We start from the raw sequence: 13,679 nt of genomic DNA, 5'->3' as shown, positions 1-13,679 counted from the left end.
GAATCAAAGGCCTTCTCATAGTCCAAGAAAAGCATCACCACGCTTCTATCCCATACCTCTGGCGTTGTTCTTTAGAGTAAGACGGGACGAGTTTCGGTGTTCCACCCGCGTTCAGAAGCTCCCAGGTTATTCCGTCATCACCCGGTGCCTTGTTGTTCTTTAGCTGTTTGAGAGCCTCCCTAATCTCGTATAGGCTGATATACGGGATGTCTTTGGTATAGTGTCGCGTTAACCTAGCACTTGCATCTGTTTCTGAGTTATTAACAGGTTTGGAGGTATGTGGCTGTCCATAAATCTTTTCGATCTCACCCAGAACCTAGGCTTTTGTTGACATTACCGTCCGCCGTCTTCAGCATCGTTAGCTGACTGTGCTCAATAAAGTTGTCTCTTTCAGGTAATTTGGAACCTTGGTTTCGCAAGACAACTTATTTTAGTTGGTGATATGTATTTGATGCCTCCAACCACATTTGCAAGCACTAAGTTGTCTTCGTTCTATCTTTTCTGTTAATTTTTGTAATATTCGAATATTCGAATACGTGTTAATTTACTATTCGAATATTAAATTTGGAATCTAAATTCGAATATTCGAATATTCGATTGCAACCTCTATGTGGGGCCAACTTATCAAAAAACGAGATAATGATGATAGTGTACATTTTTCGCTCTGTCATCTAGTCCATTTTGTGTTTTTTACGATTTACAGCCCTAAACTTACATTTTAATAGGGGCTGGCAGCTAACAGGTTAAATAAAATAAAAATAACTCATGGAATAAAATAAAAATAGTTCAATTAAAATTTATTTAATTTACATGATCAAAATAAATAAATGAATAGAAATACTTTATAAATCAGAGTTTAAAGCTTTTGTTAGAAAATCTTGTGCTTGGTTGTAGGCTAGGGTGATGTCTTTTACTGGCTTGTCATTGACTGAAAACCAATTGCTGCCATTGGTTCCTTGCTTGAATGCTTCCACGACGCCACTGACAGCTGATTCGGGTCTATGAAAAAGAAATCAATTTAGCTTTCTGCACTCGCACATTCGTTCTTATTAATTAATACGTAAACAACACGTACAAAAAATAAATATGTTTATTGAGAATAATGAAATTTAAAATTGGAGGTTTTTTGTTTTATGAAACATCGTCATTGCTATTTAACTCATTAATGAACGTGACTCCCGACTTAGCTGGGCCGAGTGTAGTCCCCTGAGTTTCACCGCCAACAGTGGCGGCGTAGCATGGGTTGGCACCCGGGGCGATCCCCCCCCCCCCCCCGTCATGAGTCCTTAAAGGCACCCCCCCGTATCATGACATAGACAAGACCTGCCATGCAGATGCGCCCACAGAGCACGTAATAGTGAGCACGGATGCGCCAGTGAGTACTAATCTGCGCGACTTGTGTCACCCCCTGATGCTTGGCACCCGGGGCGGACCGCCCCCACCGCCCCCCCCTTACGCCGCTACTGACCGCCAACTCTATCTGTGGGTCTAGACAAAGTGTAAGTGTTATAGAGTTTTGACAGATTCGATTTTCGATTCGATCAAAAAGTGCATTTTGTCTAGGGGGCTGTTCACTATTTCGTCAAATCATCAATTCACTCAGGTCTGTATTATAAAGACACGATGAAATTCGCTTCCATCTCAGCTATAATGTAGATTATCTCCTGTCATTGCTCTGAATATTTTGACATTGAGTTTGAACCGAGTTTTGAACTACGTTCTGTAATACAGATCTCAGTCCTGTGCTTCAATCTCTCCTTTAGAGGTTTCGCAATTTATAATAAGTTGCATTTCTTCAGACATTAGATAGAATATTAGGGTACTCTACCTTTGATAATTGAGGGAAGACAGAAGTTGGGCCATTGCTTTTCCGCTCCTTTCGTCATAAGATAATTGGTCCATGTTGTTAAATATTGGTGTTTTGGTGGGTCCAATACACATACTTATAATTCTTACACCAGTAACTTCGTGAAAAGGATCCACCTGTGGAATTTGAACGCATTATAAGTAATGTAATTATGTCTTAATTATCCACGGTGGCTGACAAATATATTATTATTGTCTAGTAACATAGATTGTAATAAATTAAAGCCGCGTTCGCGAAACTATTCGTACATTCGACTACCGTCTGAACTTCGTACTGGTATTATAAAGTCGCTTACCGCGAGACAGGAGCTGAAGTGTAACACCCCTGCCTTACTACCTGAGTAGGCGGGCACATAAGGAAACCTGCCGAAGGCTGCTGTTGACGATATGTTCACTATGGTGCCCCCAACGCCTCCATCTTCTTTGTGCATATGCTCCAGACCTTTGAATGTTAGCGACACTAAACCTTTCTGAAATTCAAACAGAATCTAGAATTCTTATTCTACTAACAAGATTAGATAGATGGAGTAGATACAACACTTACGTAATTGATGTCACAACACTTCCTAAACATGTTGGGCGAGTCGTTCATAACGCCAGCGTTGTTAATAATTACATCCACCGTTTTGAATTTATCGACTACTTCATTAAATGCCTGTGTCAAACTCTCTTCATTGCCGACGTCACATTTGAAGAACAACACTTTATTTGGGAAGATTTTATTTAATCTCTTCGCTGTTGCTTTACCGGCATCTTCAGATATGTCCAAAATAGCCACGCTCTGTCGAAAATGGTCGAATGGTCAATCAATACTCTTTGGTCTGTCACTATGATTAAAATAATTAAAAGTAGTGTTAGGATTAAACTTGCCTTGGCTCCATTTTCTAGGAATGCTTGAGCATATCCAGCGCCAAGCCCCGAAGCGCCACCGGTTATCAAAAATGTTTTTCCTTCAATTTTTTTGAGCTCTGACATGGTACAGTTCTCGCGATACACTGAAACAATATCACACACCTACTTAGGTTCTTAAAAAGTTGTCTAGACATTATCTTATCAAGTGAGAAGCTGTTAAATTGCCATACACCATTTTAGACGGCGTAAAAACGATTTTACAATAGAATCGTGGTTTTGCGATAGTGTCCACTTTGCCACTTAGCTCAAAATAAGTAGGTATCGCTCAAACATTTTCGGTTGAAATGTTATGTTTCAAAACTCTTCTTTCGGGATTTATATTACTGCAATGACATCAAAACTCATTATCGTCAGTCGATCATATCGCAACTGGTACTTTGATTAGAAATGTCGTTAATTGTACGAGTAATTGGCAAATGACGATGAAATTAGCCGTGTGGTGACGGCAGAGTAGAATACATTTGTCACCAAACCCTACTCTTCCCGCGGGTGTCGTAAGAGGCGACTTAGGGACTACACATCAAACAGAGAATGGGCAGCAGCGCTCTCTGAAAAACATCAATCTTTTAAACTGCGATCTCCAACCCGCCTGCCAAGCGTGGAGATTATGGCAAAACCCTCCACTATAGTGGAGGAGGCTCTTAGTCCAGCAGTGGACTGTATAGGGCTGTTGATGATTGATGACTTTCATTGATGTGGAACTTTATTACACAGAAATAAAGATATCCATTAGGAAAATATTAGTATTTTGGCAGATTGATGTCTTGTTGTCGACTGCCGAGTTTCGGTGACGTAGTGCCTTACGGGACTATTCCCACCGGTGCAAATCCTGTATAGCCAGGATCTATGTAAAAACCCAACCAGTAAAGGTCAAGTTTGTCCCGGGGAATGTTAAACTGTCATTGGACCCGCAACGAAATTAATCAGAAGAACATAGGAGGAGTCCGAAGTTAAGGTTCGACTTCCCGCCATTGCAAAGCGGATGACAGGTGACGTAGTGCCTTGTCATCATCTAAATCGGTTCAGTGGTTTAAGTGGGAAAAGAGACAGAGTTACTTTTGCATTTATGATTTTACATGCAACCCATTTGCATCCTGACACCTGCTCCTTTATATTCATAAACCTCTTATCTGGGTCGAATGCCAAGCCTTCCTGCTTTCTTTATCTTTTTTGAAGAACGTCAAACTATCGTAATCATTATAAGTGCAGTACGATAGTACGAATTAGATTAATGTACAAATTAATCGGCAATGACTCGCAGCATTGCCATTATGGCGCAGTTATAGTTCCAAAATACTGAACTGTCCTATCCATGATATTGACAGTGGGGCGCCACCGTCAATATCGGATCGCTGGTTCCGATTTTTGCCACGTTGGAAACCATTATTATAGTTGAACTATGGTAGCGCCCCCCTGTCATTGAGTTTGGTGGGACAGTTCAGCATGGGTCATCTATACACTATGCTGAAAATTGCTCAAGACATGTAGTGTAAACACATATTTCAGTTAGTGTCGCCGTGCGTTGCCCATACTTAGGTGTGCGTCTTCGGCGCTTCTGTTCGATTTTCCCGCAATTTCCCGCGTAGTGTAACTGCGCCATTGCAGTGACAATGCGTAGTCGCATCGCATGCTTGCAGCAGATATCTCTCGCGTGTGCTGCCGCTCTTCGGCGCGTTAAACTGTTAATCACTGCCCACTACATGTTACAACGGCTTTCAATTACGCTAATTCAAGTTTTTGTGAATGTACAACGTTCACGTGATTATCTTAAATCTTGCTTGCAGTGTTTTTTGGACTAGCAGCGTTGTTGATGTTGATAAAGGTTGGATATTGATCCCAATTCAGATTGCAATGATCATCATCATCAGCCTCTTTAGACCACTACTGATGGATGGATCGTCTACCTAAGCTGGCGCTATGTAGAGCCGTTGTGAATTTAAATTCAATGTGCCGGGCTATTAAAAGGTCTTCTTTATCTATTAGATACCTTCAGCTTCAGCAGGCGACTCTAATTAACAACACTCGAGTACTCGAATCAAGAGTAATTAATATTTTGAAAAGCAAATAGTTGTGCATGTTGTTTCAGAAATATACAGTCAACAAACATTATTTTATTGCTGAAAAGTTTTATTACAACTACATAAGATTCCTCTTATGTAGTTATAGAGCTTAGCTTGACGTGCTGTAATCCGGAAAAACTGCTACTAGACTTGCCGGCCTTAATAATGTGAAATCATTTCATCGTGTCATTGTATCATTATTTTTATTCATGAAACATTTCTATTTCGTGTTTATAAAAAACTGAATACGATAAATAATGACGTATAAAAGTATCTGACTTTTCATTTCCTGTTTATTTGGTAAGAATGCTAATTGGGTATCTGACACCATTCACCGATAATTCTAAAGCACAACTTTTTAAAATCTCACTTCATTCTGGTCTTAAAATCTACTGTAAATAAGTATTTTTGGTTGCTTTGTAGTAGTTGAAAAAGTTAGTCAAATAGTGACGTCTTTGGCTTGTAAAATGTATGGGGGAGTTTCGTTTTGACTGTTCATAAAAGTACGTCAATTGATTGGTGGTGTCAAATTCCGAAGTACGCTTGTCGTTCTTATTGGCTCTTTTTCTGCAGGTGTAAACATTTTCGGCATTGTTATTATTTTGTTATGATATTAATACGCCAGTCAGTAGGTACACGTACGTACAGGGGTTTCCGCGTGCACGACCGTTCGATTGCATTAACTCGACGGAAGTGTCAATTTGTTGCCACCCACACATGACGACGTGTCTCGTTGACGCCACACTGTCTGCTTTCTTTGGCTCCCGTAGTCCCATTTAAAAAGGGCTAAGGGCTGATTTTTCAAGCGTCAGTTATCTTTTATCTGAAGAATGTCATTTTGACAGATTTACCATACTGAAACTGTCAATGTGCCAAACTTATTCTTAAAAATACAATCAATTTGAGAATTTCTACCTTTTTCTTCACACTCTACCTACGCTAGACTCTTCTTTTGCAAGTTTTTCATAAAAACACTAAATTACCAAGTATACCAACTACTACAAACTTGTGTAACAAGGATAATGCTTATTATGTGCCTAATGATAGACTATTTCTGTTTTTAATTTAAAATGAGTTTCCTCGCGAGCTATCAAATCGCAACGTTTAGCATATTGTCAGGATAATCTTATCAGAAGCAGGACGCGCTGGTTTGGACGTCATGCTCTGAAAATAGCTCTGCTCAATGTACCTAGATGGTTTCATTGCCTAGGAAACTAGAAGATGTTAGATTAATATTATAAATTATATTAATATTAGGAATGTTCAGACACAATTGAAAATTAAGTCCGTGATAGTTTGTCTCATCTAGTGTTGATCTAATTAATTAAACCTAATTAGATCGCATGTCCGTTACACTAGAACAGCCAGACGATAGATATATTGTCAAATTGTACATTTCCTAACATTGACTAATTTTAATATTTTAATTGTCTCGCGGTGTTAATCGTTAATTAAGTAAGTAGGTACATAACTCCCGATGGAATTTGTTAAAGGTCGTGAAGTTCAAACAACTAGATAAATGACGTAAGTGCGCTTACGTATGCCGGTGATGTCAATTATTGTTTAGTTGTATACTATGGGGAACGCCTTTCGCATGCAAATGCAGCCTTTCAGTCGAGTATGTGAGGAAGTCGCTTTCTTATTCGGAGACGCGTTGATAAATATTAAACTTCTACTAATAATTTTGTACTCCTTTATGTAATACCACAGACTAATAATAAGTACTACGTAGTAATACTGTGACAATACTAAGAGCTGTACTTTGAAAATAATATCCTTGAAAGGATGACGTGAGAAGTAACAATCACTTTGCGATTTAACTCTACCAATCCGTACTGAGAAACAATACTTAACTGTTCGCGAATTCTTACAAATCAAAAGCGCATGCAAGTCTAGAATAAAGTCGTTTGATTTGCTACACCCAGCTGTTACGTACAGTTAGCTGCAGCCTAAGGCTGGGTTGCACCGTCTTACTTTAACTTTGACAAACGTCAGATTTCTGTCAAACTCCATACAAAAAGCACAGGTTATTGTTATTGTTACGGTTAAAATAAGGTGGTGCCACTCAGCCTAAGTTATTGCCCAACAGATCTGTTCAATTACCGTGTTTTGATTTGTCACGGCCGATAGAATGGCGCGCCACTGACATTATAACCTGTGCCATTCGCTTAACCCAGTTGTTACGGATATCCCTTTTTTCTTACGATTCCTGTGATTTTGCATATATCGGCTGTTTAATGCATCAAGGCAACAGGAAAAATACAAAAAAAATATTGGTCTTACGGAAACGCTGGAAAATGGTGTTTGATATACGGAACGCTAGTAATATGTACGGCCACTTGTATGAACTTAGAGATAATACATACTCTTTGCGACTTGCGTAAGTTATTAAAGTATTTGCATAAAATATGGAATATTCATTAATAAAAAACAAATTAGAGTTAAATTTATTATTTTTCAAATTTAATTCCAGTAGTGTGAACTGTATATTATGCCCTAAACATTTTTTGGGATAAAGGGTAATAATTATATTATTTCTTGCAAAAAACATTGCATTTGTAGCAAAGCGTGAGTTTCATAAAAACTGTGTGTTGTCACTGAATTTGAGATGTTAAAATATTTCTACTCTGTTTATGTGGCGGAGAAAATCTCTTGGTTTTGACAGTTGGCGCAATTTTCAATGCATTTAAAGCAACTGTAACCACACTAAATCATCTCATTTACCAGCAATAATTTCTTCATATCTTTAAACATGACTGACCCTGTCTAGGGCATAATTGGCTATCTAAGCTAACGGGAAGCAGTCTTCTTCATCATCACTGGATGAAGAATTCTCTAGTGATTTCTACTGGGCTCTCATTTGTAATCCAGGCAAATCTATTGACACTTTATTTTTATCACCAGAGTTCTCTTTGGTTAAGTCACCATTACAATTTTCCGGATTTTCCGGCGGGAAAATTGTGATTGAGTTATGGATACACTCATCTTCATTTTTCTCCAGTTCTTCAATGATTTCATTTCAAGGAAAGGGCCTCGAAGGCAGGCGCTAAAACAACAATGTACCGCAGTTCATATTACTAGCGTTCCTTATACGGATCACTAAGTTTAACGTTGAATTAGTAACAGTTACTATAAAAATGTTTATAATTGTGTTATCGATTTACAAAAAGTGGGCTACAAACTTTCATATTTCGGCAATAAATACTTTAGAATAAATACTTATCATGTTTGTATTCACCTTGAAAAAGTCATCGAAAAATTTACGAAAACAACAAAACGCTTACAAGTGAAATGTGGCACCCAATGGAGAACAGAACACTTCTGATGGACAAAGGGACCCCACAGCAATCGTTTAACATAAACAATGTTATCAGAATCCACCCTCATTGTTTATAATAATTTAATTTTTATGTTGATCCGTATATCAAACGCTAGTAACAAGTGGGTTAATGTCATTCCGCCTGTGCCATATTGTTCTTACATCACTATTCATCTTTAAAACAATGGGCATAAGGCATTTATAACCAGCTCTTTAATGCGTTTGAAAATTAAACCTTACTTTAATAGGAATAGGCACTGTGTGACTTTAGTCGCCAATAGGCCTTGCGCATGCCAAGATGGAATTAATTGACTGATCATCATTTTATGAGGTGGACAATGAGTAGTGAAGCTTGAAAGCGATACGAGCTATTTGGGCTATTCTATTCTAAAATGTGACACACTAATAATAACCATGTGCTAGCAAATCAATTGGAATCGCATTCTAATTATTAGTGTGTGCCTGTTTTTGTCGGACTTTAAAAAATAATTAACGCCGATTTCTAACTTTTGTGAAAATAACAAAGAATTTTAAAGTATTTTAACATTGCCATTGATTGACAGTATTGAGTCATTAATTACGCCGCGTACAAAACAATTGTTTTTCCTTGTACAAAGTTAAATTGTTATTTAAAATTGTTGAGAATACCACAAAAATATTTTTTGTGTGTGATATAATCAAAAACCTCATAATTTGCTTCATTACAATCGAAATTAGAATAAAATAATTAGACATGGTCATATTGGTCATGTAAGATGACAAGAAAAGTTCGAAAATATTAGTGTATCAATCCAAAGTAATGAGTACATTATATTCTGTGACTCAAACATAACAGAGTTAACATGTACTAAGTCGTTGCGGGCGTATAATCAACACAACAGTTTGGGTGCGCTAAAATTATAATCGTTATCAACGGAATGGCAGATAACGGAACGAAAACCCAATTCTTACTTCCAGTGTATTCACGCATGGCGTCGTCACGGCGAACGGGCAGGCTAATTCGCTGTTAATTGTAATTACGTACTAGGAACGAGTGACGGAACGCGGCGAAAACGCGGAAAGAATCGCCCGGGTGTAGGGATTGCAATCATGCGTATTGGTTTACCCATGAGCCTTTAAAACAGGTGAAGAAAGTAAAAGTTTCCTTGCAAGTTGCTGCTTCGAACTGAGCAAGTCTATATTAGTGATGATATGTTATTATAGCTCGCAAATGTTTCAGTTAACGGAATTAAAACACACACATTCTGTATTGGCACTGTATTGAACCGCATGAAAATGTTTACTATCACGAGTAAACTATTGTTTGTTTTCATTGTACTGTCAATAAATCATCATACCGTTATGTTTATTTATGTTACTGACTGCTGCTTGATAATAAAAGTAATTTAGATGTCATGAGCAGACAGTTTTAGTTCAAATTGGAAATAATATTTCTAATTGGGTAACGAAGGTGTTCGAACTCGCTGTTTGGTTGATCGAGTTTCAGTCGCGCAAGTAAAAGTTAATGTCGCTTTTCTATTGCAGTAATGCGAGAGAGGTAGCCGCGGTGTCAGCGCGCGCGCAGCCATGCCGCTGCCCAAGCGCTGCGTGGAGCCCGTCCACGTGTCCCGGGGCAACGTCCCCGAAAGGCTGCCCGTCCCGTCCGAGCTCGAGGCCGTCACTAATGGGACACTCGCTAACACTGTCAGGTACTTGCCATTGCTGCATTAAACATAATAGGAGAGTAATGTGGAGATCATCCACGTGTCCCTGGGCAAAGTCCCCGAAAGGCTGCCCGTCCCGTCCGAGCTCGAGGCCGTCACTAATGGGACACTCGCTAACACTGTCAGGTACTTGTCATCTAGAAGTAGCAGCTGTTGTACCAGTGATTGAGGTCCATCCATTTCGCCTGGAGCAATCATAAACCAGTACTTTGTGAGCTCGAGCTCGTCACTATAGAACCCTCGTTAACACTCCAGCAGACTAGTAGAATAGGACCACTCCGACTCTTGGATGTCGTAAGGCGGGCTAAGGGATCAATATGCGAACATCAGGCCGTCTGGCCAGCGTGGGGAGTGTTGAATAAATCCTCCATTTGCTGTCGGTAAATCTGAGTCGTCCTCCTGCAGTGAAGGCTAAATTACTGAATGGGGCGATAAGGGCAGCAGCTAAAATAGTGTGGGGACATCCCCGAACAGCAATGTCAGGTTAATTGTCAAAATGAACGTTGTGGCTCATTCCAGCGGATATCAGACTAAACAAGGAAATCTTATCTGTCATCAACACAATCATACGAGAAGGCATTAAAGAACATCTTCTATGTTCGGCGCATATAGAGCGAGCTAGTGGCACTGAGCAAAAACAATAGTGTATAGCCGCGTGCGGTTCGCTCAAGCATCGCGATGCCGAGATAAGTGTACCAATTTTATCGCTTCCCCAGCTTCGAGGTGACCCAGTAAATGCCCTGATAATCTCGTGAGTTATGAGACAGCGGATTTATTCATTAATAATTGTATCCATAATATTATTGTCCTGATTCCTTTACATAAACAATTCAACAATTCTTTGGCACAAACAAGCAGCCAATCAGTTTTTATTTTGTTCCACAACTCACTGGGGTTTTTAGAAAACTTTGGGAAATGAGGTTACAAAACTTATGTACCTACTTAAGTATACATAAATGTGCTAATGATATTCATGTTGTTCATTATACTTCATTAAAATCAACTAGTTACGAACACAGATTTACATTTTCACAGCAAATTAAAGTAGGTAGGTAATAATATCATTTTGTTTATGTGGCAGTCTTATATGAAATATTGTATAACAGAAAATTTATTATAAATTAAATCCATTATTAATAAATCATTAGTAGGTACATGTTTACACCTTCACGTAACTTACGGAAGTTTAGCTGGACATGTAATTATTATCAGAAATAGAAAAAAAAACAAATAAAACTTAATGAAAATCATTATTGAATCGCAACCATTAAAATCATTTAAAAAGATAAAATTATTACTAGAAAGTTTTTGGATTTATTAATGAAGGATTTAATTATAATAATGATTTATGCATTGAAGCATACAATGATTCCATAAGTGCACAATTAGTACCTAATTGTGCACTTATGGAGTTTTTTGATTATTTTATTGCACAATATAATCTAGCTGCTGTACAAGTTTCCAGTCTTTTTTCCAAAAACAGTAGTTTTTAATTGACAAGTCCATCAAAACAAGTCTTAAGTTAGAATCAATTTTGAATGTACTAGGTCTTACAGTCTGTGTTTAACCTCAATCTCACCTTGATGTCTTAGATGGATCAAAACACAATTATAACTGGCTCTAACATTGCTCAGTGTTCCCCCACAGTGTGGGGCCCACACTCAATGAGGATCATTTCGATTTTTAGCTGTGAATGCAGATTTATAGGGCTAAGAAATCCTTAATACACAGTTCAAAAATTTTTGTTCTACGACAAAAATTGACGAAGTTATGGCCAAGTTACTAAAAAAGTTCACTGACCGCCCGGCGAGGGGACGATGACGTCACTATATCCGATCCGAACGCTGCCGGCGTACTGCGTGGATAGAAAATATTTTTTTCTAGTCAAACTATCAGTTTTAGAGAAAAACTTGTAATGACATTTATTCATCAGAATAAAGTAAGCTATCGATAGGTAATTTTTAAAATAGAAATTGTGAAAAATAACGCAAAAAACCCATACGCTCATACGATTCAATGGAACGCAGAGACGCGATTGGGGTCTCCGCGGTGTGGTATATTTGGCGATTTACTCAATTAAAGTGTTCATAAGTGTTGTTAGAGTCATATCTTCTTCCAAGTAAAATATAAAAATGTATAAGTATTAATTTATTTACTTCTAACAATAAGGTATAGCTGAGGCAGATACACTCTGCCTAGGCTACAAGACATTGCTATGAAGATCATTTCGATGTACACGCAATACCTACCTGTTATTTAGTTTTTCTGAGTTAAACCTACGTACCTACCTATCTATTCGCCGTTCCCATGGGCGGGCCAGCTGCTGCAGGAAAGGACAGCTGCTCCCTCCTGGAAATCTATTTAATCTTAGCCTAGAAGCTGGGTATGACTCCCCCGCCCCCCTCCTCTCCCCAGGTCATAAGCTGGGCATGACTTCCCCCTCGGCCAGAAGTTGGGTATGATTTACCACCCCCTCCCCCTGGCCCGAAACTGGGTATGACTTGACCCCTCCCCCCCCCAGGCCAGAATCTGGGTAAGGCTTGCCCCTCCCCCAGACCATAAGCATAAGCTGGATATGACTCCCCTTCGGCCAGAAGCTGGGTATGACACCCCCCCATGCCAGAAATGCCAGAAACTGGGTATGACTTGACCCCTCCCTCCCCCCAGGCCAGAAGCTGGGTAAGGCTAGCCCCTCCCCCCAGCCCATAAGCATAAGCTGGGTATGACTCCCCCTCGGCCAGAAGCTGGGTATTACATACCCCCCCGCCCCCCCAGGCCAGAAACTGGGTATGACTTGACCCCCCCCCCAGGCCAGAAACTGGGTATTAGCATCATATTATGTATTATTATGTTCAATACAAACAATCATTAAGTTACACTCACCCCAACCGCGTCTCCGCATTGCATCGAATCCTATGAAAATGTGGTTTTTGGACATAGCGATACTTATTTTTCACAATTTTTATTTTTAAAAATTACTGGTCGATAGGTTACTTTATTTTGATGAATAAATGTTATTAAAAGTTTTTTTCTAAAACTGATAGTTTAGCTGGAAAAAAATATTTTCCATCCCAATAGTACGCCGGCTGCGCTCGATTCGGATATAGTGACGTCACGCGGCCCTGCGTACGTTGACTTTTAGCGGCAAAAACGGCCTATGTTTATTACTTAATATCTTCGTAAGTAATGGTCCGATTTGGATAATTCAAAAAGATATATCTTTCTTATGTCTTAAAGATTAACGTAGATACTAGTTTTATAGAATTTTCTACAACAGTACTGATCCTCATTCTCAAATCAGACTGCAGATACAAACGTTTTTACTTGTTTTATGTCACTGTTACACTCAACTCTCTTGTAGAAATTGAATGATGCTTTAAACGTTTCATCATCATCATCATCATCATCATCTCAGCCATAGGACGTCCACTGCTGAACATAGGCCTCCCCCAATGCTTTCCATGTTACCCGGTTGGTAGCGGCCTGCGTCCAGCGCTTTCCTGCTACCTTTATGATGTCGTCGGTCCACCTTGTGGGTGGACGTCCCACGCTGCGTTTTCCGGTACGCGGCCTCCACTCCAGTACCTTGCTGCCCCATCAGCCGTCAGTTCTGCGTACTATGTGCCCTGCCCATTGCCATCAACTTGCTAATCCGCCGGGCTATGTCAGCGACTTTAGTTCGTTTACGGATCTCCTCATTTCTGATTCGATCTCGTAACGAAACACCGAGCATAGCCCTCTCCATAGCACGCTGTGCAACTTTGAGCTTCTGTATAAGGCCTATAGTGAGAGGCCACGTTTCCGAACCATAAGTCATCA

At 39.4% G+C, this 13,679-nt stretch overlaps 2 protein-coding genes across 2 annotated transcripts in view; one reads left to right on the top strand and one right to left on the bottom strand.

Annotated features, from left to right (window-relative positions):
- The window catches only part of SCAR (wiskott-Aldrich syndrome protein family member 3 SCAR), a 37,342-nt gene that overhangs the window by 5,807 nt on the left and 17,856 nt on the right, over positions 1-13,679 (top strand). Inside the window, exon 2 of the mRNA XM_028305642.1 lies at positions 9,682-9,845. Within this exon, the coding sequence (XP_028161443.1) occupies positions 9,724-9,845 (122 nt within the window). The 5' untranslated portion in view covers positions 9,682-9,723. The remainder of the gene's footprint in view (positions 1-9,681; positions 9,846-13,679) is intronic.
- Positions 789-2,865, bottom strand: LOC114353583 (15-hydroxyprostaglandin dehydrogenase [NAD(+)]-like). Its single transcript, XM_028305640.1, has 5 exons — positions 2,737-2,865; positions 2,411-2,647; positions 2,163-2,336; positions 1,829-1,983; positions 789-999 (listed from the first exon to the last, which is right to left on the bottom strand). The coding sequence occupies exons 1-5, from the start codon at positions 2,839-2,841 to the stop codon at positions 843-845; spliced, it is 828 nt and encodes a 275-aa protein (XP_028161441.1). The 5' UTR covers positions 2,842-2,865; the 3' UTR covers positions 789-842.

Source organism: Ostrinia furnacalis, unplaced genomic scaffold (genome assembly GCF_004193835.3).
Source record: "Ostrinia furnacalis isolate ACB-3 unplaced genomic scaffold, ASM419383v2 OfSCF1744, whole genome shotgun sequence".
Lineage (NCBI taxonomy): Eukaryota > Metazoa > Arthropoda > Insecta > Lepidoptera > Crambidae > Ostrinia > Ostrinia furnacalis.
The sequence above is the reverse complement of the archived record's forward strand: the minus strand, read 5'-3'. Positions and strand labels throughout refer to the sequence as shown.